We start from the raw sequence: 25,914 nt of genomic DNA, 5'->3' as shown, positions 1-25,914 counted from the left end.
ATATCATCAACCTGTCATTTCGATTACCAAAAAATAATGATTTTTTAATACAGTTTTACTAATTGTATTTTGTATTTCCGTTAAGATTAGAAATAGTTGAAAATTTAAAAGGTAATAAACTAGCAAAAAATAATCGGTAACTAAAATGCACAGTTTCAATCAATAACTCAAAGGAGTAAATTCAGTTTGAATATGGAAAAACTTTTCGTTTATCAACATTTCCTTGCCTCAAAATTAATTATCGACAAAGCTGAAACGACAGTGAAAAGGAAAACATTTGATTTGAATCCGTTCGTAAACAAGCCTTTTCTATGTTTCGATATTAATCACGGAACTTAAATGAGAGAGCTACTCTTAGAACATAAGCAAGAAAATATAAAGCTTTCGGACATATGTGCATACGAATTGCTCATGTTATCGTTGAATTAACCTTCCCAAAGCAGCTTCGTGAATATTGTACGGGTGATAACTGTTTCTTTCGATATATTGTTTATGTTTAGAATTAGATTTCCTTCTTCTGGTGTCATAATTTTGGCTAATCATAAACCGAAACATTTGTGCTGCAACGTCCCTTTCAAAAACGTATATAAGCAGACACAGAAGAATCGCACCCATCATACTGAACAGTGTCCTAACACCAGTTGTAGCTCGTAAGCCCATTTGATCTCTTTCGTAGTGCATGGTAGTAAAAGAGATTTACTGAAACATCCAAAAAACAGCAGCTGACCATTATGGAATGGTTATCGGTATATTTGTTGGTGGCCTGTTTAGCCCATGCATTTGTGCCTCTTGGTAAGTTATCATCTTAAAAATATTGAACATTCACTTGCTTAAACTCCACATTCTTCCATCCACGCAATGGATTCCACCTTATCAAGATTCAATAAAAAACGTTTTTATAAACATCAGAGACCTTTGTGAAAGATAATATAAGGGCTATATTTCTCTTAACGCTGTTACATGACCGAGCTAGTTAGCCTATATTAAAACAGCTTGGCAATATTTTTAAGCAAATTTATATGCAATATTTAAAAATAAATATCTACCAATTGAATACCAGTGGGCATGTGTCATTTTCATAATGCCAAAATGACTCTAGTAAAGTATGACCCACGATGTAAAGCAACTAGCATTCTTTGTATTCTTCTAAATTTAAATAACAAATTTTTAACTTTCTTAAATCACTAGCTTTATTTAAAGGACAGTAATACTGAAGACATTTCTTGACACATCAGCTAAATATTACGGATTTTTTAATAACGTAAATTGTTGATTTATGAACTAAACAAATACAAAATCGAATACTAAAGGAGAGATATCCAAAAATAGTTTTTGAGTTTTCAAACTTTTAGATAAGTTATCCAAGTCTTTGGGAATGGCAAAACAGGCTAACCCAAGATAAGAGTTATCGTGTGTAACAACAACAGCCAAATATTTTTATTTTCTTTTGCATTCCTACTTGTATGGACAATATCACAAAATATATAAGTTATAAGTTTTTTAAAAATATTCATACTGAAGAGGCATTCCTAACTTATGGTCATTTAATAGTTTGTTTAAATATTAGTACAACAACTAGTTCAACAGCAGACGCTCCAAAAACGTTTGAAGTGGCATGAATCGAGAACTTATTTTAATAAACAGTTAGGCGAGATCTCGATTATCGAAACTGCAAAAGAAAAGCCCAATATTGAGACTAGAAACTAAAACGAATTAGATATTTACTTTGTACATAACTATATTTCGCAAAATTTTCAAAAACATATTTTGCGACTAAAAAAAAAAAGAATATTGCGACATGAAAATAATTTCATGGTAAATTTTATTACTTTTTAGACGCCGTAAACTCTATTCAACTTCAGCCTGACACCGTTGGTACTTACACCGCCGGTATCGTGCAGGTCTTTTACAACGGTCAATGGGGAACAGTGTGTTATGATTACTGGGATATGAAGGATGCCAAAGTTGCATGTAGTCAACTTGGTTTTACCAAGACCTTAGGACCTTGGTACCACGGACGAGGAACGGGTAAAGTATGGCTGACCAACATGAGATGTACAGGCTCAGAGGCCTTCCTTGGAAGCTGTACTCACAGCGGATGGGGACAGGTTTCCTCTTACTGCAATAGTCACAAATATGATGCTGGTGTCGTTTGCGATGGAAAAACAGGTAATACTGAGCTTTGTTGTAATTTTTTAATCTACCTATTAATTATATATATATTTATTTATTTATTTAAAGAAAATTATTTTTTACCATAGTAACCAGTATAAAAATATAATACTTATAGGTCCAGGAGATTCGAACATACGTCTTATACCTGACACTCGACTTCCAAGTAACACAGGACTTCAAGGAATTGGAGGAATCGTCAGAGTTTTTTATAGTAACCAATGGGGAACAGTGTGTCATGATGGCTGGTATATAGATGAAGCCAAAGTTGCTTGTCATCAAATTGGTTTTACCAAAATGGTAGGATATTGGTACTATGGACAAGGGACGGGTAAAGTATGGCTGTACAACCTGCAATGTACGGGCCAAGAGTCCTCACTTGGAAGCTGTTCACACGATGGATGGGGAAGTGTTGCTTCTGGCTGCAATGGCCACACATATGATGTTGGTGTTGTGTGTTCCGGATATCAAGGTAATTATAAATTTAATCAATAATTCAAAAATAATAATGATAAGAATAAAGGATAAGAATAAATAAGAGTAAAGAAAGAAGAAGGAAAGTAAGAGTAGTTGAAATACGATTCTTAAAAAAAGGCAGTAATATCGATTGAATGAAACAAATATCTAATCACATGGGTGTTCTTCCAGCTCGTGTACGTCTACAGGATGGTTTAAATGCTAACGAAGGTCGTATTGAAGTCCAGTATACCTACAACGGCACCTGGGGCACCATTTGTGATAGTGGCTGTGGTATCGATGAAGCCAACGTTGTGTGTAGAATGCGTTAATGAAGGTATGCAATGTTTACAGCGAGATTTTAGTATTTATTGCCGATACGTTTAAAACAAACAAAAAACAAAACATATATAGCAAAGAGCAAGGCAAAAGTCTAATATATATGTTTAGGCACTGCCTAAAAGCAGAGCTCCCGATACGGAAGTGACAGGGAGAACAATTTGAATGAAAATAAAAGGTAAAAATAAGATCGGGGAAAAAGTCTTCAATTATTTATTATTCGAGATGAAGATAATTTCTCCCATTATAAAAACCATGCAGTGAAATCGAATCGAAATGCACTACATTGTTGGTTTTTTTTTTGTTTTTTTTTGTTTTTGTTTTTTGTTTTGTTTTGTTTTGTTTTGTTTTTGCGCGAGTATACTCTCCCACTTATGAATTTTGTACACAACTCACCACCACCCCCAGGGGCTAGTTTTGTTCTTGGAAGATTCTTCGACAAAGTTTTCCAAGGCCGAGAGTTTTAGGCTTTGAATCTCTTTTACTTAAAGAAAACGAAAGATATGGAGGGGGATTAAGGAAATAAATGCAATTTGATCATAACTCAATGTAATTTGATCGTAATTCCGAATGCAATTTGAACGTACCTCAATGCAATTTGATAAAATGTCGCCCAGTTAATTTGTGTCTTACGTTCCTTTTGACCGTATTTTGAATTGCATCAAAGCGTACCTGAGCCTGCAGTAACTTATGGCTACGAGTCTGCGGAATGACGTTGATACTTCATTTAAAGCGACGTATTCTTTCGAATTCCAGTTATTTAATCCTCTAAACATTCTATTTCAGATCAATATATGTCTTGAGATATTGACAGTATGGTAGTAAACGACTCTTTTGCAGAGCTACCTTTAACCAACTACATCGTTAATAATGTTCATGATGCCTTAAATGAAATGTAAGTCAAATGAAATGTAAGCCAAGCATTATGCGAGTTTATTGCTTAGTGTAGAATATTGAGCAATCAAATAAGTCAAAATGGCCAAAAAATTAGAATTAACGGAATCACTGCTTTTGTGAAGTAAAGGTGAGAATACATAAATATTAGTATCCTAGATCCCATTAAGAGGCAATGTCCACAAGAATAGAACAAATTCAAGAATTCGTGGCAAGGTTCAAAAAATAAAATTCGCTCTTCTTTTAAAGTTAGATAGGCCATTATTAGATATGAATCACTGGGTAGTTGGAAGCCCAAGAAAGAGACGCTCAAGAGGAGTGAAAATGGACAAACTCTGAACAGTAACTGAAAATTAAACCATCTATGACAATGTTTGAACTTTCTTCTTAATATATCACCCTTTTTCGTTCATTGGACTGGATTTCAAGCTTATTGGGAAAGGGACGAATTTTTGGCGAGGGAAAATATGAGGCCTGTGTTTACATATGCTAATTACTTGCCTAAAAAAAAAAAAAAAAACAAAGAAAGAAACCAAAAGATTTAACTATGGCCAAGATCTCTGATTGAAGTCATATTTATGCTGCACGTTGAGAACGAATAGATCTTTTCAAACTTTAAAGATTGATTTGGGGAAATTAATTCTGACTGCATAGAAACCTGTTGAATTTGGTTGAAATACATGCGAAAATCACGCTTCCCGAATCAATGCAGGAGTAAGGATATTCGTAAAGATTGCCATGAAATTTACCCTGAAAACTAAGAAACCATTGTTCGAGCCGTTGTTTGAAAGTTCAGTGTGGTTTGGTAAATTTAAGCTCCATTAGAAAGGTTTTGGGATTGTCGGTATGCGAGCAAAAAAACGCGATCTTTGTTGATTGCGTGACCGAGGTTCCACTTTACGTTTTGAAGTTTGATTACTGTAAAATTCACGCTAAAATTACGATAGAAACGTTCTTTAAATAGATTTATGATCTTATTTTAGCCAAATGAGATTTGGGTCGATGAAAAATCCGAAAGAAAAACCGTAGCTTTACTGCCATGTTTAATTCATTTGGTCAATGATTCCTTCGTTTAACTCGAGTAGGATATTTATATAGTTTCTCCATCTATCAAAATGTTTGTTATACTAGATTTACAACTAGAAATGTTCTTTAAGTCATTCCTTGAAGTAAAGCCAAATTAGAGCTGAATTTTGTGACAAAGGCACCCCCTGGGCTGGTCCTACTTGCCCTTTTATTTCGATTTCATTTGACCAGTTTTTTCACAGTTTCAAAGGTCAATGTATGGCTTTTTTTGCCAAGATAAAAATTGTAAGATGTCGAGTTCAAATAGCAATAAAATTTCTTGTATGTAGTATTTATTTAAATTAAGAATCTTGACAAAAAAATTCTCCGTTATCTTCCTTCGCTATTCTCGCTTTCGAAATTCGATATTACTCTGCAAATGCACTTCCTCTTCTCTCTACCAACTATAATTTTGCCAACGATTAACGAAAATTTGTATGAAAATCTCATGCAACAAGTTTGTTTTTAAACATCACGGTTTTATTGTGTACACAACCAAACTCAACAACATTTGCAATCAGTCGCTCAAAAATCATTGACCTTGGGTCAAGTAATTATTAGGCGGCGTGATTTATGCATATGCAAACCAACTGTTGAAACCGCTTTTTTATCGACCCAAAACTTATTTGACAAAAATAAGATTATAAATCTATTTGAAGAACGCTTTTATCGTAATTTTTAGCGTGGATTTTGCAGTAATCAAACGTCTCAACGTAAAGTGTAACCTCGGTCACGCAATCAACAAAGATCGTGTTTTTTGCTCATATACCGACAATCCCAAAATCTTTCTAATGGAGCTTAAATTTACCAAACCACACTGAACTTTCAAATAACGGCACGAGCAATAATTTCTTAGGCCCCGTCCACACTATGCCGGATAAATTTGATACCGCAACTTTATTTATCCGGTTAGGCCTTCCGTCCACACTAGTCCGGGCGAATCCAGAACAATTCTTCACCGAAAACAGAACTTTTCGAATACGGACTCCAGAGTGGACCAATTTGAAAACGCCGGCTAGCCGTATTAGTGTGGACGGAAAACAATTCGCATCCAGAATTTTTCGAATAAAATGACGTCAAAATTGTCATGAGGACATGGCGGGAAGGCTAAAAATTCACCGCGGGCTCAATTTCAGCTTCGATGCGCATGCTCTGATGTACAATGAAGCGTTTTTGCAGTCTCTGATCGGACTAGTGTGGACGCGTAACATTTTCTACTTTTTCATGTGTGAACGGAAAACTTTTTTTTCAGTTTCAGTGTGAAAGTTGCGGATTCAAATTTATCCGGCATAGTGAGGACGGGGCCTTAGTTCACAGGGTAAATTTCATGGCAATCTTTACGAAAATCCTTACTCCTGCGTTGATTCGTGAAGCGTGATTTTCGCATGTATTTTCAAAATTCAACAGGTTTCTATGCAGTCAGAATTAATTTCGCCAAATCAATCTTTAAAGTTTGAAAGGATCTATTCTTCCTCAACTTGCAGCATAAATATGATTTCAATCAGAGATTTTACCCATAGTTAAATCTTTTTTTCTTTTGAGGCAAGTAATTAGCATATGTGAACACAGGCCTCATATTTTCCCTCGCCAAAAATTCGTCCCTTTCCGATTAAGCTTGAAATTCATACCAATGAACGGAAAAAGGTGATATATTAAGAAGAAAGTTCAAAAATTGTCATAGATGGTTTATTTTGTACGCGTGCTCTGTTCGAAGTTTGTCCATTTTCACTCCTCTTGAGCGTCTCTTGCTTGGGCTTCGGTAGAACCTCTTCCGTGTGGCCGTTTTCTCGGAAATAAAATAATACTTTCGAAAATCAACTTTCCAGTGATTTATATCTAATAATGGCCTATCTAACTTCAAAAGAAGAGCGAATTTGATTTTTTGACCCTTACCACCATTTGTTCGATTCTTGAGGACATTGCCTCTTAATAGTTTCATTATTTTTAGTTTCATATTCAAGTATATTATTCTTTCTGAGAATAAGAAGACTCAAAATAATAACCGATTCAAAAGTCGAATTCTAATTGGATTACGGTGTTCCTTATTTGGAATAGTGCAATCAGAATTCGAGTTTTTAATCGGTTATTATTTCGAATCCTGAGTCTTCGTATTCTGAGAAAGAATAAATGTAAATATTCGAATAATGGAACCATTACAGTGCGCACACTCGAGAACGTCAAGGTTTCGTTGACATTCTTTCATAAATATCTAATCAAATCTAATTTTAGAAACAAAGGAATCAAACATTGTTAGGCGCCATCCAATCACAAAAAAACAGCGAAAGATCTTTAGACGTCTTATTTTTAGTTCACTCCGTGTGAACTAATGAACTGCTAGACTGTCGAATAAAGTGCTAACTTTCAATAATTTATCTATACAGAAATAAAACACCGTTCATTGAAGTTGCTGTTATAAAATAACAGATACACTTAATATCGTAATTTTTTTTAAACTTTAACGGCAATAACAACATAAGAGACTTGCACGAAAAAAAACCCCGAAAAATTGTTGGAACCTCTGTAAGAATCTGGCTTCTGATTGAGTGATTCGAAAAATGTTAAAAGAACCTTGAAGTCTTTGTAGTTTGAGTGTACGCACCGAATGGAGCCTAGGGGGTAAGCTTGAACCGTTTTGACTGTAATCTGAATATTCGTCTTTGAGTTTCTGCTTCTCTTTGCACATTTTTCATGCTTTCGTCAATTTATAAAAGCGGAGGTCACGGTACGATCTTTGTTATCAACTATTGTTTTATCTTGGACGAAAAAATAGTGTTAAGACAAAATGGCATATTACAAAGTGTTTACAAATGTTCCATCTAAACTACTTTAATGATCACATGAAAGTAGTTGTGTTCATTTTCAAACATGTAATTAAACTAATGTGTATTTTATAAGAAAACATCAAGAATCTTCATTGTCACAAATTGTGACCTCAAAATGGTAAAGTGCATTCCTCAGGAGATGATGATTTTTTTAAAGTTTTCACAACAAAGTTTGTTTTTGAGGGAGATTTTGTGATATAAATTTCCTTTAGTATTATTGTTACATATTACGCAAAGGAATAAAAAAGAGGATATCCATGCATGCTTCAATTAATTTAAGTTTTTTAATACATTTGATTTACTTTTTAGTTTTATCCAAATTTCTTTTCTCATGATCAATACATTGAAAAGCGTTGTTGAAGCCAGGCGATATTGATGCTATATAAACTACTCTTTATTATCATTATTATTATTACCACTACCACTACCACTACCCCTACCACTACCACTACCACTGCCACTGCCACTGCCACTGCCACTGCCACTGCCACTGCCACTGCCACTGCCACTGCCACTGCCACTGCCACTGCCACTGCCACTGCCACTGCCACTGCCACTGCCACTGCCACTGCCACTGCCACTGCCACTGCCACTGCCACTGCCTCTGCCACTGCCACTGCCACTACCACTACCACTACCACTATCATCATTTTGAGACTCTTTGCGAGCCAGTGGCCAATACTTTGTTTCTAGATCTTGATGGCAACAGCCTCGAAACTGCTAGACTCAGATGCACCTATTCGTAACAAATTCAATCAGTCAATATATATGAAAAGGTGTAGAATAATGTCCCTGGTGTTAATTCAGATGAAACTTATTCCGTGTGTCGAAGATAAGTGAACTCCTGCAAGTTTTCGCAAATAAAATTAATTCGCCGTAGGTACGTATAATGTAAAAGAAAAGGCACATTCCTTTCCAACATAACGGTGCTTATTGCGCATGGGAAAAACAACATACCACATCCGTACTAAAAGGTCTAAGCCTCCAAATATTATCGATACCCTTAAAAAACCTCTGGGCTGGTCAAAGTCAGGATATGGCTAACTCACTGGTCGAAATAGAATTTAGTGAACTACCACCTCTCCCGTTATGTAATGATTGCTGACTAGACAATACGTTTTTTTTTTGCAGTAAAATAGACAAATGTTTGTGAGACTAGAAAGCAAGATTTAATTAGCAAGAAAATAACTCAGCAAAACACTTCTGAAACGATTGCTTTTTTATGAAATAATAATATAAAATGAATTTTCTGAATGCGTAAGCTTGGTTTCCTAAAGTCTTTCTAATTGATATCCTGTTTTAAGTAGGTTAAAGTTGACTTTTACATCATGCTGTGCTTCGGTCAGAAAACCTAGGGTCAAAAAACTCAGCCAAAAGCAGTATTCATAATGAACTTTTGACCTAAGCCAACGAATATCCGTAATGAAGAACTAACAAATATACATGGTTTTAAATACGTCATAAAATTGCATTTGATTTTTATTGCAAATTTAGTACAGTTTCTTATGGATATTCTGTCCATAATGTACTCCGAACGTGTATGCAGAACTGTTCCCTCTCCTTGTCCACCACTCCAGTAATTTATATATTTGGTAAAACCAAGTTGTCGACACGCAACCTTGGCATCAGACGAGCCCCAGTTGTCATAACAGACCGTTCCCCATTCACCGTTGTGATACACTTGGACAAGACAAACACCAAAATCTGCACATCTTGTGTCGTTGTATTCCTGCATCTGAAAAATTGTATCGAACCTGCATCGCAAAGAGAATCAATCTATTGGATCTACTTAATTGAAAAAGTCGATGTAAGATTTTTATCATGTGTGGTGCCAGCGAGGTAATGCGACTCCAGCTTATCAAAATAATTTCAACCTACCTCCGAAAATAAACCTGCTCCCAAATTGAAAAATGTGTTAACGTAATTTTAAACGTAAAACCCCTTCTCATGACCAACCCAACGACATAAATTCCAATAGATCTATTTAAGAATGGACCTGTCAACTACAACAATACAAACTAACTTATAAATAGTGTTTTTTAGTTTTACACTTTTTTTCCATAGATTTCTTCATCAACAATATTCAGCAGCAACTGAATAAAGACTAACTTTGTTGTTTTGAGTGCTCAAATACAGCAGTTCCTGGCCGCTGTTCAAAACAATTAAGACGGTAGATATAAATTTTCAAAAATGCCCCTATAACATTACTCTATAAATGCTTCCCTCCCAACTAACGTCTGCTGAATCGAGCGGAGACCACTATAACATTGCTCAAGCATACTCCCTCAACAAAAAATCCTCCGCGATAATAAGACCAAAGATGTACATTCCAAATACTACCAAAGGGCTTATTTTCCGAGGTTAGATCTTATCCACTTTGAGGATAGGAGCCTGTACATCGCATTTCGTCCAATCACACTCGACCTTTTCCTTGTCCATAGCCGTAGTAATTTACATTGTTGTTAAAGCCAAGTTGTCGACACGCAATTTTGGCCTCAGAGGAGCCCCAGTTATCAGAACAGATTGTTCCCTATTCACCATTGTGGTATACTTGAACGAGACAGCCCACAGCATCCATGTCTTAATATCAGGGGAAAAAAAAAAGATTACTCCTCTTATGATTCGTGACAATACCGTGCATAATCATAATAACCATAGATAACATCCTCCGTGTGACCCTTGCAGTTGGAGCTGACAACTCCCAATCCAGCGTGAGGGCAGTCCTGAAGTGAGGCCTCTGAGCCTGTGCATGCCATGTCGTCCAGCCACACTCTGCCCTCCCCTTGTCCAGTGCGCCAGTAATCTACATATTTGTTAAAACCAAGTTGTCTGCATTCAACATTGGAATCCGACGAGTCCCAGTTATCAGAACAGACTGTTCCCCATTCATCGTTGTGGTACACTTGTACAAGACCAGCACCTACATCAGAGCCTCTTGTATCAGGTTCAGATAAAGTTCCAGGCAGGCAGGCAGGCAGGCAGGCAGGCAGGCAGGCAGGCAGGCAGGCAGGCAGGCAGGCAGGCAGGCAGGCAGGCAGGCAGGCAGGCAGGCAGGCAGGCAGGCAGGCAGGCAGGCAGGCAGGCAGGTAGGCAGGTAGGCAGGCAGGCAGGCAGGTAGGCAGATATGTAAGTAGAAGGTAGGTAGGTGGGTGGGTAGGTATATCGTTAAGTAAGTTCGTCATAAAAAATTAAGGTCGTGATAATATATAATCTGACTGCTTTGATAACCAGAGCATTCCAAATATTGTCCAGCCACACCCTGCCCTCCCAATGTCCATCATACAGTTAAGTTACAGCTTTACAGAATTGGAATTTAGAAACTGCTTTTAGTAAAGAAGGAAAACCTGAAAAATCGGAGAAAAACCCTACGAAACCAAAAAAACATCTCTACTCACATGACACCAAGCCCGGCAGGACTCAAACCGGGGTTGCATTGATAAGAGGCGACGCATTAGCAGCGTACGCCACCCGTGCTTGCCATGTATGCTTCCAGATTGCGCTTCATGATACGGGGGCTTAACCTCTTCATCTTTAGTTCACCTATTTCAATTTTTTTGATTGTACCACTTTTGTCAAGCATTATTCAATATTTGTTATAAACCTTATATCACAAACTATTTATATTCATACCATAGACTTTTGGTCTACACAAAATGTTTATTTTATATAAAGATTTCCCTAACAAGAATAGATGTTGTTCTGTTGCATTATGTAGGCTATGGGTGCTTACCAATTATTGGAAAAACTGGGAGTTTTGGATTGCATGATAATAGAAAATTCATTTCCTGGAAATTCCATTTGGAACTTGTGGACAAACTCTAGTGGTAGTCATGAATTAGAGTTAAAACAAAAAGAGGTAGAGGATCATAATGAAAACACAGGAAATAAAACGAAAACCTGGAAGTTCCGGAAAAAGATGAATAATTGTTTGAAGTGCAACCCTAAAATAAACTATTTGCTATTGAACATTCTGGCACAGGCAGCATTACATCTTCTCATTGTGAGGATAAGTGATATAACGGATTATTCTGATGAGACATAGAGAAAGGTTTTTAAAAGGTTTAAAAACACCCTACCAGAAAAATAAAAAGGAGAGATGTTAGTCTTTCTTCAGCGCTATGCAAAAAGACGAAAAAAGGCATAACCGAAAAGATTTTAAAAATTATAAAAGATAAAAAAAGAATGCTATTACCGATTCTTGGAAGTGCTTAGATAGAAGTGGTTCTACAACAATGTTTATTAGCACATACATATCGAACATTGCAATCCAGGGCGAGGTTTTCATGAAAATATTTTTGTTGAAGCTAATTATTACAGTTTTGCTTAATATATACTTAACTCATCTGTTGTAATGAACCTAAGCATAAACTCATAAAAGTTCATTTACGTACCGGGTAAAGACATTTGAATTTGTTACTTATTAAATCTTGTTCCTTTAAACTTTATGTTATAGACATAATTACAAAATCGCTGTCAGCTTAAAATTCTTAGAAACAGTGAAACCTCTCTGAGCGGACACCCAGATAAGACGAACACCTCTTTAAAACGGATACCTTTTTGCAGTCCCTGCCCGTTAATGGTCATTTTACTGTATTTAAACTCTCTATAAAACGAACACCCCTACAAGACGGACTACGGACACTTTGAAAAGGTCAACGGACAGGGCATCCACACGTTACTGTTATTCATGGGATAAAAATTGCAAAAATAAACGAAAGAAATTGTGATTTGATTACGTAGATAAATAAATACTAAGGAATTAAATGTATTTTAAAGCTTGAAATTTTTAATTGTCGTACACAATACTGTACGGCATACGTGTACAGTGTTCATTTACAGAACTCAGAATGACTACACATCTATTCTGCACTAACTACAGTTATGTGTACAGTAAACGGTGTAAATAAATTTGAATGCGTTATGTACAATGTACGATATTTTAACATTTAAAACTGTGATAGAAATTATTAAAGTGCTAACAATCTACAGTAGATTTGGTATCATTTGTACATGCATTCTCACATCATTGTGCAAGTTTTTATATCAGGTGTCACATTACGTAATGTATGCATAAGATGGATACCTCTCTAAGATGGAGACTTGGCGCCGGTCCCGAGAGTGTCCGTCTTAGAGAGGTTTCACTGTAGTACAACTTAGAGCAAAAACCCTAAATTCTTGAAGATAAAATTGATAGGCTGTAATTGTTTTTGATTAGTTACTATTTAGATCTTATTAACCGAGCGGGAGGTCTGTACGGGATAATCTTGACCGAGGTCGGAATGTACAGACCAAGCGCAGCGAGGTCTGTGCCCCACCGAGGTCAAGATTATCTCGTACAGACCGACCAAGCTCGGTTGATAAGAGTTTTATTATATGACCACTTTTCATTGAAAAGGACAAAATGTTTTCGCCGTAAGATTAATATGCGATCGGACCGGTTAATACCGGAGAATCTAGACCAGTCCGCGATGCGATCTATCCAATCAGATTGCTCGATTTGCTAGTGTCCAGGCTCTAAGATTCACGGTCATATAATAATAAATACTATTAGTCATTTAACCGGAACAGTCAATTCCCAGGAAACATCAAGTACACTTGACACATTTTTGTCTACTTTATTATTTTTCTTTTTATGCGTTTTACTGGTGAAAAAGTTACCAAACGTATAAGGTCGTGAACTGCTTTAATAACCAGAGCATTCCACAATAACATCCTTCGTGTGACTCTTGCAGTTGGAACTGACAACTCCCCATCCAGCGTGAGGACAGTCCTGAAGTGATGCTTCCGAACCTGTGCATGCCATGTTGTCCATCCACACTCTACCCTTTCCTTCTCCATTGTAGTAGTAATTTACATATTTGCTAAAACCTAGCTGGCGACACGCAACGGTGGCTTCATTACCGCCCCAGTTATCTTGACACGCTGTTCCCCATTCACCGTTATGATAGACTTGTACAAGACCAGCACCAACATCAGCGCCTCTTGTATCAGGTTGAAATTGTTAAGTACAATAAGTGTTTGTAAGCCGAGTTAAGATTCATGATTTTCATGACTTTCGAGCATCTTGCTCTTCATCAGGGCAAACGGTTGTGACTTAAAACTGTCACAACCGTTTGCCCTGATGCTGAACAAGATGCTCGAAAGATTGGCTTGAATTATAATTAAAAAGCTGATGAATCAAAATTATCATGAATTGTTAAGTATTTGTAGAAGTAAATATTCATATGAAGATTCGTTGCTGATTCGTTGCATAAAGGAATATCCGCCATGTCAAAATCCAAAGAAAAGTAAGATAACTCGAGCATGAATTATGGAAGACGTAAAATTAAATTTCTTTCTTCGTAGTTTCGATATCAATCTGTGGCTTTTTTCGTAAGATAATTATTATATTTTTTGCAGTAGATAATGCGTATATTTTTACACACAACAAAGTGATATTTTTGAATACAGTAGAAAATATTTTCCTTCACATGCCTTTTCTTCTTAAAAAAGTTATCAAAATAGTTAGCTCGAAATATACTTAGATAAACAGAGCATATCAAAATAACATCCTCTGTGTGATATTTGAAGTGTGGCTGACAACTCCCCATCCAGCGCGAGGGCAGTCCTGAACTCTGAGTCGAGGCCTCTGAGCCTGCGCATCGCATGACATCCAACCACACCTTGCCTTCCCCTTGGTCGTAGTGGTAGCAATATACAGCTTTGGTAAAACCTAGTTGTCTGCCTGAAACATGGGTTTCATTCCAACCCCAGTGATCCTTGCAGACCGTTTCATTTCCATCTATGAAAAATTCAGCATCAATCGATATAACACTGATATTACCTCCAGGACATTATCATTACTATAGGAAATTATATGATTTCGAGTGCAATTTGGAATAAATTTGAACGAGCTTGTTTTGGAGTACAATTTGAGCTCTTCGGAAACCCACTAGTTCAAACTAATTCTAAATTGCATAACAAAAACCATATGATTTCCTTTTAATAAAAAACATGCAAAAACTATGAGCGCAAGATAACGTTATGATGGCGTCAGAAGCGAGCCTTTTTCGACCAGACATTTATTCAAAAAGCGAAGAAAATTTTTATTTTTTGGAATTTTCTTCATCATAATTGCTCCTTTACCATCGATATTTCCAGTGGAACTTGTGCCTTCCCTGAGACGCCGGAAGTAGAGCAATTCCATTTCCAGTCAGTCACTACCACTGAGGTTAGTAATGTGGTTTTGAAAAATGCCATCGAAAAAAGCCCCTGGTTTTGACAAAGTGCCTATCAGGGTCATCAAAGATTGTCTCCCGCATATTCTATCCATGTTCACATGTCTAATAAACAGCTCTTGAATCCAGTACGTTTCCAAAGGCGTGGAAAAAGGCCGAGGTTGTCCCACATTTAAAAGATGGGGACTATGAACTGCCCAACAACAACCGACCACTACACTCCTGCCAGCTCTTTCCAAGATTCTCGAGAGGGTAGCTCTTAACCAATACCGGACTTCTTGGCTAAAAAAAGAAATTAACACCGCACCAGATTGGAAACAGAAAGCTACATTGCGCGGAGACCCTTGGCCTTTTCGTCCCTGGCCATATCTTCAATGCAATAGATGATAAAAAAAAGTCACAGCCGTGGTCCTAATTGATCTGAGCAAGGTCATTCCATCCTGCTCGCCAAGCTGCGGGATCTGGGAACCTCATCAAGCGCTCTGGTAAAGGTTAAAAAATTATCTAAAGGATAGACTGCAGTCTACTTGTGTGGGTCCTTCAATCTCCAATCCCCTTACTGATACCCTTTTTGAGCTTATTATATCCTGAGTATTTAAAGCTATTTCTCGCAAACATAGTTAAAATGTAAGTGTACGTAACGTTTTTACCGATGAATGGTCAAATTTCGCTTTGAAGACAATAACGTGAGCTGCAACAAATAAAAACTTATTTTAAAGATTTCTACATAAACAATGTTTATTCAGCTTTCAGGGAATGCATACTTTTTTGCGTTATACTGTAAAGCGAGCGCGTTATTTAAGTTCGCGCGCATTGTGGTCGTAAACGTATCCTGATTCCTCTTAAGGAATTCTAGAAAGAAATTATAGAAAACTATAGAAGTTCTTAAAAGATGTCCACTTGCAATTGAGTGTCAGAGGCTCTAGAATGCCTTTCCCTAATGAAAATTACTTTTTACAAGAATTCCGTTAACATGTAAATGCAGCAGGTGTTTTGTAGATATTTTCTTAGTATCTTTTATCAAGCATCTTTTAAAAGTAGTGCTCTGGAAAACCGGAAACACCTATACAAGAGACAAGGTAGTTTGAAAGGTGAAAAACTCGGAAAATCTAGAAAACTCAAGTAAGGAATGTGTACCAAAAAATAACCAGTAACAGGAAATATTTAGGGAAAGCCAGATGAGGTTTTGATCATGAGGTACATGGCCAATACATTAATTACGGTTAGCTTTTGCACATTCTGACACCGCTACATAGACACAGGAATTGAAAGAAAGAAATACAACGCCATCTCTGATTCTACAGATGTCTTCATCGAAGAGATAGCTTCCCTCAGTGGCCACTCGCTGTTGACGAAGAAAAAGTGCGCGGATGAAACAACTAACTTTAGACTTTTTATTATTTGAAATATGCATTCGCATCATTGCAATAGAAGTAGAACAAACAGTGGAACGTTAATGCACCATATGCAAATCCTCGGAAAATAGAGTTCCATAGGTAGTACAGATACCTCTTCCATTGGTTCAGGGTTCGATTTGTTATTGAAACGTGAAACTTTCAATATATATACCCCAAATTTATTGAACAGGATACCGTCGATTGCATCTACCCGTTAACCCACGTGAACAAAACATGTTTTCGCGTGACGTCCAGCATCTATGTTTGGCATATCAAAGTTCAAAGTTTTCCCGCCTTCAAAGAAAGTTTACGAGGCTATGTTTTCAATAAACAAAGGAAGAAATTATCAAAATAGTGTTCCACTTTCTATAGATATTAGAAATCAAGTCATTGAACTTGCACAGTATCATTCTTTTGCAGAAGTTGGACGTAACAGTTTCAAATATCGTCAATTTAAGCGGAAGCACGTCTTCGAATACATTATCACACTCGAACCGCTTTCTATAAGTGTTCATTCCAAGACTCGATTCTCCTGGAAACTATAGTCCAATCAAGCAGTTCGTCTTCTCTCAAAGAAGGGCGCGAGCAATTATCCATTCACGGGAACTGTGGAGAGCTATCAACATCAACAATTTCGAGGAATATAAGAAAGCAACTTCCAAGCGGTCGTCAATACTCACGAAAAAGACTGGGCAAATGTGCTTCAGAGCGTTTTACCCGGAAAATTATAGTGTACACCCAGTTGTACCTTGACTATTTGTCAGACAAAGATCCTTCGTCTGTAAAGTTCTTTGACGAATCAGGATTTCAGCTGCCCGATGCTGGACACAAAAACTATGGCTATTCACCGGTCGGTGAAACTTGCATTGAAGTACGCAGTTACTTGTCTACCGCAAACCTAACACTCAACTTTCTTGTTGGGTTTGATGGAGTTAAATGTGGTAAAACTATAGAAGAAGCGTCAAACGCGGTACAGTTTTTAAGATTCTTCGATGAAGCATCACAAACAGTCGATCCAATAACACAAATACCAATTTTAGAAGTTGGTGACATTGCAGTTGTCAACAATCTGGCCGCACATCACGGTGAAGCTGAAAGAGCTCTCAGAAGATTTTTAAATGATCTTGGAATGGAACTCCTTTTTCTCCCAGTATACTCACCTGATATGTATGCTGTTGAAGAGGTATTTTCGAAGTTGAAATACTTGTTGAACTACAGGTACAGCGAACTTGTATTTCAAAACCTGGAATACGCCGTTCTCATGGCGATTGAGAATGTCACCGCAGCTGATCTGTATGGATATTATAAACATGTTGGGTATTTAGTTTAGAATAGCATTTAATTGCTAGGTCTACTATTCATTCTTGAGTGATTATTTATAAAGCATTTTATGTCTAAATCAGCTGTTATTGTCTCGGCTTAATTAGCTGTCTGCCGGTGTTGTGTTTGAATAGTTTGAAGATGAAGATTGAACATGATTATAAAAAAAATATGTACATCTATTTGTAAAAGTACATAATAAATCGTTGTTGTTTTCAATATTTATTTAGGTGTGTAAATTTTTAATAACTCAAGGCAGAAGGGACATTTGCCGTCGGCATACGAGTAAGAGAGCGGCGCGTAGTTGTCTACGAACAGAAACTGTAACATAACGCCTTCAAACAAACTTTTCTTTAATATACAAAAAGATTGCAAGTCACAATATATAGAACTCCTAACAAATTTCAGTTTCAAGCAAAATATCATATATATGTATTTTGTTTTCAAGCTTTGCATAGCAATTTTACACATGTACGGGACCGAAAAGGGTGTACAATTATCAAATATAAACTTACAACAAAGTACAATGTTCAACGTTCAGTTTTACTGTAACTTTTCAGATTGACAGGGAATTTTTAATATCAACCAATCCAATCAACGTGGATCTCAACTAGATACAAGCACTTTTCCAAACATAATCAATTCAACTGACAACATCAAAACAGTTCGTTTGTTTGTAGTTGCATTCTGATTCAGGTATTTGATGATGTAAAAGACAGCAGAATATTGGCTGCGTCCGTTTCGTTCTCTTCTGATGAACTACTACTAGCTGTACTAGCAAGGGACAACTGTTTTGCCATGCAAATCTGCTCTTCTTCTTCCGTTGATGGTGCAAATAGTGAGTGACTGCTAGTATTCTTTTCGTTATTTCTGTCTGGAAAATGTAAGCCGTAGCTTGTCAAAGTTTGCTGGATTGGAGTTTGCTTGCGCAGAGTTGTCACTTTTTGCTGTGCTGTTAGAAGAGGAGAAACTCCAAGACTGTTCATACTCATCCAACTTTTTTCTTTCAAGGAGGGCTTTAATCGCTTCGCGTCTCGGCGGTCCGCTTCCCTTCAATTGCTTCTTAACGAACGCTATGTCCTGTTGTATTTTTGACCAGTTTCTTGATTCATTTTGAACGTATTCATCAGGGTATTCTTCAAGTAAAATGTCTTCGAGTAGTTTATTTACAGAGTTATGGACCCTATCAAATGCTGCTTCGCGAGATAATAGTTCCTGATCGAGCTTCGATATTGCATTTTCAAATGCTTTTATTTCTCCCTTTTTCTCTTGAACCTTCATTTTTTCGTTTGAGTGTCGAGTTACAGTCAAACAGGCTCACGCGTTTGACCCCTAGAGTCGATTAATGATTTGAATTTTCGAATTTTGATTTCATTATTCAGTTGAAATTTACAACGTCGAAAACGAAGATATGAAAATTCCAATCAACTTTAAATTCAATATACGACTAACAAAGGATGAAGACCTAGAAAACATGGTGGCCAGAAATAGTCTTGGCCGTTTTTATGTGCCGGGAAAGCCTTTACCTGATATTATTCGACAGGAAATTGTTCATCTCAGCGATAGCGGATTGCCCAATAAAGCAATTTCGCGACAACTGAAAATTTGTAGTTGGGGAGTCCAGAAAATACTTCAACACTATCGACGACATGGAACTGTGTCTCCATTCGCTCAAGGCGGGAACGTTCCCTACAAAATTACTGAAGATTTCCTCCAAGTAATTGAGGTATGGGAAATTACAAAACCTAGTGTGTATGCTAATGAAATAAGAGATTTCTGCTCGAAGGTATCTGTAATTTAGATGATTTACCTTCTTCATCACGAGTCGAATAATGAACTAAATTTTCATTTGAATATTGCATATTGCATTATTCCGGTTCGTACGTATAAAAGGAATAATTGACTAATGATTTCATTAATCGACTTTAGGGGTCAGCGCTTGAGCTTGTTTGACTGTAAGTCCCAACAAAAAAATGCAGATTCACACTTCTCCATTTGACAGCTTCTCACCAAATGATTTCGGTTGTGACAATTACTGCATCGCTGCCCGGTGTTATCGTGTGCGCTGGCAGCCTCCTTTATCTAAAGTTGATAGTTTACGAGTTCTTTTCGTTTGTGAGCAACTTCGATCCTTTTCTCCTCTACATTTTGACAGTATATCCAAAGACGATGTATCATTTTAAGTGTTTAAGAACCTTCACTTCTAATTATCTATATCGGAAATTAACACTTCTCCAGAAATGCTTAGTACATTCGCTTAGTATATCCCTTGCTCGAAACCTAACAGTATCTGAAATGTATATAATAGCTAGATTACAACAAACATAAGTTGTGCATTTCGGTAGTAATTGATGAAAAGGCAGCAAAATTATATTGGAACCAGCACAGACTAGTTTCCTGATCAATGCGCCCTTTGAAATGCTGGCAACCCCTGCGAACGTGATTAGATGGAAAATGTCAGGGGAAGATAAGTGCAGATGTGACAAATATGGTACGCTACGACACATCCTGTCAGCCTGTCCCCTTGGTCTAAAATAGAGTTATACATGGAAAGAAACAACCACGTCTTGAAGATTATTTTAAAACCGAGGCAGTTTAACGATGGAAAACATCGGTCACTGTCCTAATCGAACATCACAATAACATCTTCCGTGTGATTCTTGCAGTTAGAGCTGACAACTCCCCATCCAGCGTGTGGACAGTCCTGAAGTGAGGCTTCCGAACCTGTGCATGTCATGTTGTCCAACCAAACTCTACCCTCCCATTGTCCATTGCGGTAGTAAGTTATATATTTGCTAAAACCTAATCGGCGACACGCAACAGTGGCTTCATTCAATTCCCGTCCTATTCCCCATTCATTCATTCACCAAAAACCCTTCTCATAACCAGCCCTCTTAAATATACTCCAATAGCTTTATATAAGAATGGACTTGTGAACTATACCAATACGAACCAACTGACACGACTTATAGTGGTTTTTTTTAGTTTTACCATTTTTTAAAACATAGATTTCGTCATCAATAATATTGAGCAACAACTGAATAAAGATTGACGTTGTTGTTTTGAGTGCTAAAGCTCAAAAACAACAGTTCCTGGCCGCTGTTCAAAACAATTAAGACGGTATACACTGTATATATTTTTCAAAATGCCTCTATAACGTAACATTGCCCAAACATATTCCCTCCAAAAAGAAGCATCCCCGAAAATAAGGCCAAAAAGGTACATTAAGCAAATACAACCGAAGAGCTTATTTTCCGCGGTAAGATCTTATGCAGCGTGAGGATAGGAGCCTGTAATTATAAATCGCATTTCGTCTAACCACAATCGACCTTTCCTTTACCTTGTGGGTAAGTGTTTAGGTAGATAGGTAGGTAGATAGATCGTTAAGAAGGTCCTTATAAAAATGTACGCTCGCAATAATACATAATCCGACTGCTTTGATAACCAGAGCATTGCACAATAACATCCTCCGTGTGACCCTTGCAGTTGGATCTAACAACTCCCCATCCAGCGTGAGGACAGTCCTGAAGTGAGGCTTCCGAGCCTGTGCATCGCATGTCGTCCAGCCACACTCTATCCTTTCCTTGTCCATAATGGTAGTAACTTACATATTTGCTAAAACCTAGTTGTCTGCAAGCAACTCCCCATCCAGCGTGAGAACAGTCCTTAAGTGAGGCCTCTGAGCCTGTGCATCGCATCTCATCCAACCACACTCTACCCTCCCATTGTCCATAGTAGTAGGTATTTATATGTTTGCTAAAACCTAGTTGTCGGCAAGCTACGGTGGCTTCATTCCTGTCCCAGTAATGTCGACACACCGATCCCCTTCACCGTTATGATACACTTGTGCAAGACCAGCACCATAATCGGCGCCTCTTCTACTGCTTTACCTTTTTCTTTCTTTTCCATTCATTTAAACTTATCGTTGCTCAGTAAGAAATCATGCTAGGATTACACGACGTTTTCTTTACCGATAACAAATATATTTTTATCATCTTTCTAGTGAAGACTATCACTAGTTATACTGGAAACGTAATGTTTTTACCAAATCTACGTGATTTATCCATAATCTTACTTTCAACATGAAAGGTATTTAAAGTGAAACGTGATCGTCCGGGTGAGACGGTTGTTAGTGGTGACTGTCGTCTCGACAACCTGAGCGGAAGTCATCTTCAGAGTTCAATGAGAAAACAAGAGACAGTCGATGGTATTTATGGTATTTACGACCGAACCAGAGGTAATCTCGTTTTGAGATTCGCATGTAAACCAGGTTTGATAATCAAGGTGATCAGTGTTTTTATAGATGACCAGCTAAGCTGGAAACATTAACTTTGCATCATTTGCTTAAGTGGTTGTGGGTGCTTGTGGGTGCCAGGTAAGTTTTTCATTATTAACATCGTTAAAAAATTCAAATCCTTTTAGGTAATCTCTTCAGACACTCATGTTATTTCAAAAAAAATGCAGCTATGTATATGTAGTAATCGATTATAAGATTTGCTAGATAATTTCATTAATCTATTCATTTTTCCTATGACATAGAGCAATCGATTTTCACTCCCGTGTGTATCCATATTTGATCAGTTTATCAATCAATAATTAGTAATTTATTTAAAGGACTAATAAATATATACGTATGTTGTACACTAATTCAACTTCAATTTGACCATAGTTCTTTTTTATTGAGTTCGTTTGCCCGAAATGGAGCTTGCTGCAGAAGCACTAAAGATTCCTGAAATAAAAGACATTCAATTTGGGTTATCCGATCATAAATCTTCTTCAAAAGGGAGTAAGGATTTCCGATAACTTAACACGCATAAATGACATAGTGAAATCTAGTATGAAGGAATGGTTGTTATTAAGAAGCGATTTGCGTAACTTTGCCACGATTTGAATGAATGGTTCCTGATCAGTCTTAATTACATGAAATTCTAGACCCAATCATTGGGACGAATAGTCCTTCACTTTCCCTTAAAATTGTTGCTAGAATAATCGTAATAGATAATATTAATTCGAAAATATCAAGAAAAAATATAGAGAACATTGTGTAAAATCGTCACACTTTTCAGTAATAGAGAAAAAAGATATTTCATCGAAGTAATAAGTTAAGTTACAATTTTCGGTGTCCAAGCGTCTTATTATCATGCTTTTAATTGGTTTGAGGTTGTCGTTTATGTTATGTTTAGTGTTTATATTTAGTGTCTCAAGCGTTATTTGCATTAATACCTAACCTATCCTTTCTTGTTCGTATTTCGTTTCCGGTGTAATATGATCCTTTAGCGTCCCCTGTCTTCACGTGTTTTTCTAGTAGTCTTAAGTCTTAACATTGTTCTGTATTCTGTGGAGTTTTAACGCCCGAAAGATGTAGGTTTTTTACCTCAGAATTTTATTATGTTTGTACCTTATCCTGCCCAAGTGATTCCTATTCCTCATCTCATTATTATAATCGTTTATTGTAGTTTTCACCGGGTATTGTCTAATAAAAACATTCAAGACATTGCACTGGTTTAACACTAGCGTTTTCTTGCTGTGGAGTGCGAGGGAGTCGTAACACGTCGAGTTGGACTTCGAGTTCGAGTTGGAGTTGGACTTCGAGTTGGACTTCGAGTTCGAGTTCGAGTTGAGTCCGCCATAAATAGCTACTCAATAGCACAAGATCACTAGCCAGTGGGAATTTACCGTTATATTTTCTATCAATCTTTTTTAAAGAACTCGAAATGCGAATTTCGAAATAAATAAACCTGAAGATATCTTGTGACTTCCTTTCTGGGTCTACTACTTTAATTCGCGAATTAATTCGAAAATAAACATACAAAAACCACTCACTCGTTATATATAGCTGGTATATTGTTTAACATGTTAATGCCCGAAAGATGTTTATTACAAATGACAGAGTGGTATAAAATGCTTTAGCGTATTTAGAACTACTTCACTCTAATTCTTTTGTTTGCTGTTATGTTTATTTGACTAAATATACACTATAATTAGTACAATATGAATTCATATAAAATTATATGGATCGAACCCAGACTTTCCAAATTCCACTCACCACTGAGTATTATCTACATATTTTTTTTGCCAGAGGTTCATTTATTAAACGTTAAACGCTGTGTCGATATGGCCGGCAGCCGGCCAGGGCCTTCGAATTACTAAATGGCCGGCAGTCAAGAATTTTTGTTTATATCTAGCTGGAAATATAGCCAATCGCTTCCAAGCTACTCTAACTTTATTCTATTACCCCAAGCGAACACGAAAAACGTTTTAGATCTCATATTGTACTTTTCGTCGATGCCCGACATAGAATACGAAGCCATGAATTCAGTGAGACAGAGAAATCCCCACACGACTGCCGGTCAAAAGGCAACACGAATTCCTAAATGACCGGCAGTCAAAAAAATGCACTTTTTTTCCAACCCAATCGCTTTTTAAAATCAAAAAAGGCTCGGTTTTTTTAGATTCGTTTGGACTGCGACAATTGAGTTGAAGTATTTAAATTTCGGGGTAAAGCCGATGAGTGTTGAAGTATATACTGAACTCTATAGACTGCCGGTCGAGAAATATTTATATTTCTTCAAAACAAATTTAAAATAGCAATCAAATTAAAAAAACTTTATTTTAAGAATCACCAGGCACTTTTTCACAACCCTGTGCTATTAGAATACAAATCAGATTGGGCTGGAAAAAATGTGCATTTTTTTGACTGTAGAGTAGCTTTGAAGCGATTGGCTATATTTCCAGCTAGTTATAAACAAAAATTCTCGACTGCCGGTCATTTAGTAATTTGAAGACCCTGGCCGGCTGCCGGCCATACAGACACAGCGTTTATTAAATGTTAATTACTGGAAGCCATTTCTTAAACACTTCAAAAACATACCTACATGGGTCTTATGCTTTCATCAGATTTGGTGTTTGGAGCTACTGATCCAAACACTACCAGCAAAACATTACAAACCTAAACCAAACTCCATTAAATGACTACGGTGTGCCTGATTTAGCATATCCCTGATAACCCGAGGTATTTGGACTAACGATGAAACAAAATAAGCCTGTTGCCTTTTAAGACAGCCCGTGTTGACGTGGTAATATACATTCCCAGGTCTATCTCTCAGTAGTCCTGCCTGATCGTAATATGACCTGGTCGTGTTAGATACAATGACTAGATCATGTGGGGGGTTACCAATTTTACCCCCTGGTTTTAAGCTTGTCCACACCCGAAACACGATTTTACTTGTGGTAGACAGAATTGCAGGAAGTAGACCATATAACTACCATAAAGAGGGTTGGGATAACCAGGAGAAGGGGCGAATGGATTGTGCCTATTCGGCCTAAGTTGCGTATGATGTGTTGTAGATTTGTTTCTTGACTGCTGCTGTAGGAGTTGTTGTTGCTGTTGTAAACTAACAGGAGCTAAACCTCGCGTGTGTTGTCCTGTGTACCAGTAATTTGATGGATTTGGTGGTTGTTGCGTTTGCATCTGCTGCTGTTGTTGTTGCTGCTGCTGCTGTTGCCATGATTGCTGTTGTTGGTGTTGCCATAGTCGTTGCTGGTGTTGTTGTTGTTGTTGCTGCTGCTGACATGATTGCTGTTGTTGGTGAGGTGGCCATGGCTGATGCTGTTGCTTTTGCTGTCGCTGCTGCTGTAGTTGCAGAGGTGATATTCTTTGATCTGTCTGATATGTCGACGTGTGAGATTGTAGAGATGGTGTATTGGTTTGTACGTGTAATGAGTTGGAATGTGAAAGTGAAGCGTAACTTTGCAAAGTCGATGTGGCTTGTGTTGTTATTGTGTGTGTAACAGCAGATTTTCCAGGATTAGAGCGCTGATCCGGTGATGTGCCTAGCAGAGTATGCAAGACGTCTAAGGTTAGCGTTTTCTTCTCAAGCACGTCGCTATTTTCGTCAACATTCAGAGCGAAAAGATAAACCCAAAGAAGGTGTTTGCAAACATCCTTTTGGCCAAAATCGGGACAAGAGCAGCGAGGAGTAAGGTTGATGTCAATGAAGTAGCCTTTGTTTTCGTGGGTGAGTACAAACCTAAAGTAATCAGAAGCGAGGAGCACTTTGCGTGAGAGGTACATTTCAGCAGCTTCAGATTTCGCTTTTGCCAGACGCGCTTGAAAATCTCTACTGCGTCGTTTCGGCTTGGCGGGTTTGGCAGATCGTGATTTTCCCGTTCGTTTGGTTGGGCTATGGGATGAGGAGGGATCAATATCACAATGAACGTCAGTTGCACTAT

The 25,914-nt window shown here is 37.4% G+C and overlaps 2 protein-coding genes across 3 annotated transcripts in view; both read left to right on the top strand.

Annotated features, from left to right (window-relative positions):
- Window positions 1-607: 607 nt before the first annotated feature.
- Window positions 608-25,914, top strand: part of LOC116301324 (scavenger receptor cysteine-rich type 1 protein M130) — an 81,950-nt gene continuing 56,643 nt past the window's right edge. The window contains exons 1-3 of the mRNA XM_089033864.1: window positions 608-792; window positions 1,837-2,169; window positions 2,291-2,644. Coding sequence (XP_088889990.1) covers window positions 732-792; window positions 1,837-2,169; window positions 2,291-2,644 — 748 coding nt within the window. The 5' untranslated portion in view covers window positions 608-731. The remainder of the gene's footprint in view (window positions 793-1,836; window positions 2,170-2,290; window positions 2,645-25,914) is intronic.
- LOC116306172 (scavenger receptor cysteine-rich domain superfamily protein) overlaps window positions 21,883-25,914 on the top strand; it is a 45,840-nt gene continuing 41,808 nt past the window's right edge. For both annotated transcript variants that reach the window (XM_089033869.1, XM_089033868.1), the window contains exon 1: window positions 21,883-22,057. The gene's annotated coding sequence lies outside the window, so the exon portion shown is untranslated. The remainder of the gene's footprint in view (window positions 22,058-25,914) is intronic.

The sequence above is a fragment of the Actinia tenebrosa genome, unplaced genomic scaffold, assembly GCF_029948245.1.
Source record: "Actinia tenebrosa isolate PJP-AT-01 unplaced genomic scaffold, QUT_ActTen_1.0 PGA_scaffold2__45_contigs__length_23673736, whole genome shotgun sequence".
NCBI lineage: Eukaryota > Metazoa > Cnidaria > Anthozoa > Actiniaria > Actiniidae > Actinia > Actinia tenebrosa.
The sequence above is the reverse complement of the archived record's forward strand: the minus strand, read 5'-3'. Positions and strand labels throughout refer to the sequence as shown.